Genomic DNA, 5,563 nt, shown 5'->3' with positions numbered 1-5,563 from the left:
GCTACATACACCAAAAGATAAACACTTAGGGTTCTTCGATTTTAAGATTCCATTTTTCAACGAATAAATAAACTAATTATTGAGACATAGCTACATACACCAAAAGATAAACACTTTTTAAAAGTGGCAAAACATGAGGTAATAATGATACATGCATATTAACAAACTTAATAACCGATAATAATGTCTTATATGAGGTCACAATGATAGATTTAATTTGGATAAGCTTAATTAGTAGTTAACAATAATATGAGAAAATTGAAATTATTAACTATTGAGAAATTAAAATAGTTCGTTTCTAATTAATGATCACGTAAAGATATCCTTTTTATTTACTTTGTCAAGCTATTGGACAATACTTTTTCATATAGATATACGGAAGATAAATTTCTGTAAATTTTTAATCATCGTTTTCTTTTAGAAATTCTTATTAGCTAATGTGGATTTTCATTATCCATTATGCCATTTTTATCCATAAAAAATAAATAATCACTTTAATACAAGTTAGTAATATATCTGATTAATTTTCATTTATTTACTGTCTCAGCTATGTCTACCGACTACCAAATGCAAGTGAGTAATAACGTTAACATGAATTTTTGTTAAAGTGAAGGATCCTCTCTCCCTCGTTGATTTCCGCCCCATCAGCCTCATCGGCAGCTTATATAAAATTGTGGCTAAAATTCTCGCTTCCAGAATAAAAAAAGTGATTGGTAAGGTGGTTGACAATGTTCAAACTGCTTTCATCGAGGGACGAAATATTTTAGATGGGCCGATGATCATAAACGAGATCTGTACATGAGCGAAAAAAGTCAAACACAAGATTTTTCTTCTTAAGGTTGACTTCGACAAGGCTTTTGATTCTATCAATTGGGGGTATTTGGAGTCCGTTATGGTGCAAATGGGGTTTGGATCGATTTGGCTGAAGTGGGTCAAGGGATGTCTTTCCTCCGCAAGGGCTTCCATTCTCCTTAACGGGTCTGCTACAAAGGAGTTTCCGTTATCCAAAGGCGTTAGGCAAGGTGATCCTCTGTCGCCTTTCTTGTTTATAATTGCAATGGAGGGTCTCAACGTGGCAGTGAAGTCGGCTTGTCAGAAATCGTTGTTTTGTGGCATTAAAATCCCCAAAGATGGCCCTTCTATTTCTCATTTATTTTATGTAGACGACGCGATTTTTGTGGGCGATTGGTCTAGTACGAATTTTTGCAATATTGCTAGAATCTTGAGATGTTTTCATGCGGCTTCGGGGATAAAGGTCAACTTTCATAAGTCCAAAGTTTATGGTATAGGAGTTACGGATGGGGAAATTGACTCTTGTGCTCGGATTTTAAGTTGTGATGCGACTTCCTTCCCTTTCAATTTTTTGGGTGTCACAGTAGGAGCGAATATGAAATTAAAACGAAATTTGTATCCGGTTATTGATCGGGTGCAAAATCGGCTTAACTCATGGAAAGCTAAGATCCTTTCATTTGGCGGTCGGCTTTCTTTGGTTAAATCCGTTCTTGGTAGCCTTCCTTTATATTTTTTCTCTATTTTCAAAGCCCCTATCTCTATTATTGAAAAGTTGGAAAAAAAATTAGGCGTCAATTTCTTTGGGGAGGCAGCGACAACAAACATAAGATTTGTTGGGTGTCTTGGAGTTGTGCTCCTGGGCCAAAGGAAAAAGGTGGACTTGGTATTGGGTCTCTTCGATCCTTGAATCTATCGCTTCTTACCAAATGGCTTTGGAGATTCAAGAATCAACCGAATGCACTATGGAGACAGGTGGTCTGTGGCATTCATAACTTGAGCAGGAAACCGATTCATCACCTTGCTAAGAAGTCCCTCACTGGCGTATGGTCGGAGATATCGCAGGTGGTGAACATCCTGGAGAGTGAAGGGATTAATTTTAATTTTGTTTTTGGAGTTAAGATTATGGCTGGCTCTAATACTTTATTTTGGCTTGATGATTGGGAGGGGGGTGGCTCATTTGACTCTCGATTTCCTAGCCTTTCGATCCTTGACAAGAAAAAGTCATGTTTCGTTTCGGAGCGTATTCTCCCAAATGAGCTCAAATGGGCCTGGAAGAGGAATCCTTCAAGTGATCAAGAACTGGTGGATATAAATTCCCTTAGCGGGCTTATATCCAATGTGGTCACATCTCATGGTTTGGACCGGTGGATTTCTTTGCTTTCCGGAGATGGGGTGTTTCATGTGCGTGAGCTTCGGTGTCTTATTGATTCCAAGATAACCTCGCCTATGGTGAATCCCACTGTATGGTTTCACATTCCCCCCTTAAAAGTCATTTGCTTCGTTTGGAGGGCTTGCATTGATCGGATTCCGACGATGATGGCGTTGTCTAAAAGAGGTGTTCGTGTCGAGACTAACTCCTGTCATCTATGTTCCTCAGGGGTTGATGACACTGATCATTAATTCATGGGTTGCTCTTTTGTCGGAGATATTTGGAAATGGTTGTGCCATTGGTGCGGTATTCCCTTTCGATCGTTCAATAACGTTTCATCGTTAGTGGAGTTTGCGGCTAATTGGGGTCATTGCCCAAAGAAAAAGAGAATTTTTCTGGTGATTGTTTATGGATTCCTATGGTGTATTTGGAAAGCGAGGAATGAAAAAGTGTTTAGATCTACTTGTGCTAATGCTCCTAAGGTGGTGGATAATATTCTTGCTTTGGTGTTTGATTGGATTAAACATAGGGGGAAGTTTAATAATTGTAATTGGTATGTTTGGGTTTGTAATCCTTTTGACATTTTGTAGCTGTGTTGTTTTTGTTTGTGTTGTTTTTGTTTTTGCCCTGCCTTTGCCTCGTTAGGCTGTGACTTTAATAAAATTCCCTGCCGGTTCAAAAAAATGAATTTTTGTTCCGAGGAAAATAAAAATTAATTTGTGATATATAAAATTGAAGATCAAAAATCTCAAACTTGGTCGGCTTGAAAGTGATAGCCATACCTACAATAATTCAAAGCGAGATCCACCATAATTATGTAGTAGCTAGATAAATGGAACGATTACACACACAGGCATTTAAGGTTCCATTAATATTCAATCCAACTTCCAACCACCCAATCCATTCACACACACATAGTCATTGACAAAAATCCCTATAAATACCTTTGACATCAACCTTTCTTTGCACCAACTACATCTTCAATCACACATAACTTTTCTACGACTTTAGTGCTTGTATACTCGAAAAATGGCAAGAATCGCAATGATGATCTTATCTGTAGTGTTGACTTGCATGGTGGTGGCGACACCCTACACAGAGGCTGCTATTTCCTGTGGTCAGGTGACAAGCAACTTAGCTGGATGTCTTGGCTACCTAAGAAATGGTGGTGCTGTGCCAACGGCATGTTGCAATGGGGTTAAGGCACTCAATAACGCTGCAAAATCAACCCCTGATCGTCAGACCGCTTGTAACTGCTTAAAGAATGCTTCCAACTCCGTTTCTGGCATCAAACCCGCTAATGCAGCTAACCTTCCCCGCCAGTGTGGTGTCAACATCCCTTACAAGATCAGTCCTAGCACTGATTGCTCCAAGTATGTGCAAATATGTGCTTATATTTTTTTTAATCAGTTTCAGATTTAAGTATACGTCTACTTGTTTAAATATTGCATGAAAACACATTAGTTGTATTGATGTGGCTTGGCATATATGGTGATTTTTGCAGGGTGCAGTGAGGTCGAGATGTGGATGCATCTTGCGCAGAATAAAAGCATATATATATTAGAATAAATAAATATGAGAGCACTATTTTGTATGAAAACGACATATATTATTGTATATGTCTATGAGTTTTATGGTCTTTTGACTTGTGCCCATGTAATATTTGTATGTGATCGCGTAATCTATATGCATCCTACCCTTATGTTTTGTCAGTATTGTCTTTTCCACTGCAATGGTTTATTAAAGATTCCGGTTTACATTTAACTCTTTTCTCTTTCTCTTTTTCGTTATCTGTTCTTTTGTCGGAAACGTTTTCTATCAAAAGAGTAACTTATTAGAGTCAAATATTGTATTTTTGGAGATATTGATTTTGTTGAAAACATCTTAAAAGTTAAAACACTTCTATGTTTGCCATGCATATTTAAACTTATTGAGCTTTTAAAAAACTAATAAGCGGATAAGTTATTTTTTAACTCAATCTAAACACCTCCTTAGTGATTGTACATTTGAAGTTCTAACCAACCTATATTTTTGTTTAGCTAGGTTGAAAACATAAGCAAATTTGTAAAGAAAGGCTTCTTCTCTTTAAAATTTATAATTTTTACTATATTACATGGTCAAATTCTCCTTACACACTTCCAAAAGCTTAAAGAAAATTCGAACTAACGGGACCTTCAAAATATGAAGGGGGTTTATTACTAATTAATCAAATGTTTTGTATTGTTTGCATCGTTGTTTCAAAGTTGAAAAAGGTTATGTAACTTGGGAGATTAAGTGGGGGTGTTGGGGTGTTCAAAATGATTATTGCAATTTCAAGAAAATCAAATCACATAGTTTGGAGATTTACTTATAATATTTTGGCCTACAAGGATCGAAAACATCAAAGTAAGTATGCCAAACATCAAAGTAAGTATGCCAAACATCATAAGTCCCATAACAACTTTCTTCATTCAATTTAGGGTGCCCAACATAAATTCCGAATTTTTATTTTTCTTTTTTCAAGATTTGAAACTAGAGTTACATTATTTTCTTTGTTATCATTACGCATTGATTTTGGTTGTTGGGTCGTGCTGATAGTCACAGTAATCTAGGTCACAATCAATAACCAATAGTCTCGTTATGCTAAAAATAGAATAATCTTGGTCACAAACAATAACCAATAGTCTCATTTCTTTAGAAATATTTATTAATTGCCTTATTTGTAGTGTACATATTGCCCAAGAGAATACTGGTCATTAATGCTATATAAATAATCTTAAAAGTGTTTTTAAAATTCAAATCTCTTCCATACCTATCCTGTATTCAAGATTTTGTTAGAGTTTGGACATAAAATTGGTACAAAATGTTTTTTTCTTATCTTTTTACACTAACAAACTTTCAACCGGAAATTATCTATATTTTGTTGCATATTCAAATACATAGAACATTTGTTTTTTTTTTTTTTTTTTTTTTTTTTTTTTTTTTTTTTTTTTTTGGAAAACAAGTGTTATCTTCTTAAATTTTATTTTAAACTAATAAAAAACTCACGGCTACATGGTTATTGGGATAATATGAGACAAATCGACAATCTTTAAATGATATGTGCTGAAAATTAAATCGGCACAAATAGGGAAGAAAGTTGACAACCCCTAAAATTAGATGTCAAAAGTGTACAACAACCAAAAGAATAGACACTGGTGGAGAAAATCCAAAAATGTTGTTGCAATAGTGTGAAAGTTGCTAAAGTTGGGAAAATACGGTGGTAAAAGTCTAAAGGTGGTTTTTTGTGTTTTCAACGTCAAAATGTAAAAGTTTTGACTGTAAGAACGAAAAGTGTCAAAGTCACTAAAAATTTGTGGCAAAAACATCAAAATGTAAAAATTTTAACTACAGGGACGAAAAGTGTCAAAGTTGCTAAAGATT

General features: G+C 35.4%; 1 protein-coding gene across 1 annotated transcript; it reads left to right on the top strand.

Moving 5' to 3' along the window:
- The first annotated feature begins 3,113 nt into the window (after positions 1–3,113).
- Positions 3,114–3,925, top strand: LOC145040232 (non-specific lipid-transfer protein Lac s 1). Its single transcript, XM_078988189.1, has 2 exons — positions 3,114–3,534; positions 3,666–3,925. The coding sequence occupies exons 1-2, from the start codon at positions 3,191–3,193 to the stop codon at positions 3,673–3,675; spliced, it is 354 nt and encodes a 117-aa protein (XP_078844315.1). The 5' UTR covers positions 3,114–3,190; the 3' UTR covers positions 3,676–3,925.
- The last annotated feature ends 1,638 nt before the right edge of the window (positions 3,926–5,563 follow it).

The sequence above is a fragment of the Lactuca saligna genome, chromosome 1 (genome assembly GCF_052625555.1).
Source record: "Lactuca saligna cultivar CGN05327 chromosome 1, ASM5262555v1, whole genome shotgun sequence".
In the NCBI taxonomy this organism is placed as follows: Eukaryota; Viridiplantae; Streptophyta; class Magnoliopsida; order Asterales; family Asteraceae; genus Lactuca; species Lactuca saligna.
Note: the sequence above shows the minus strand (reverse complement) of the source record. Positions and strands in the feature narration are given on the sequence as shown.

Bases quoted from the DNA above. Each gene is read 5' to 3' on its own strand.
- LOC145040232 (XM_078988189.1), top strand. From the start codon at position 3,191: ATGGCAAGAATCGCAATGATGATCTTATCTGTAGTGTTGACTTGCATG.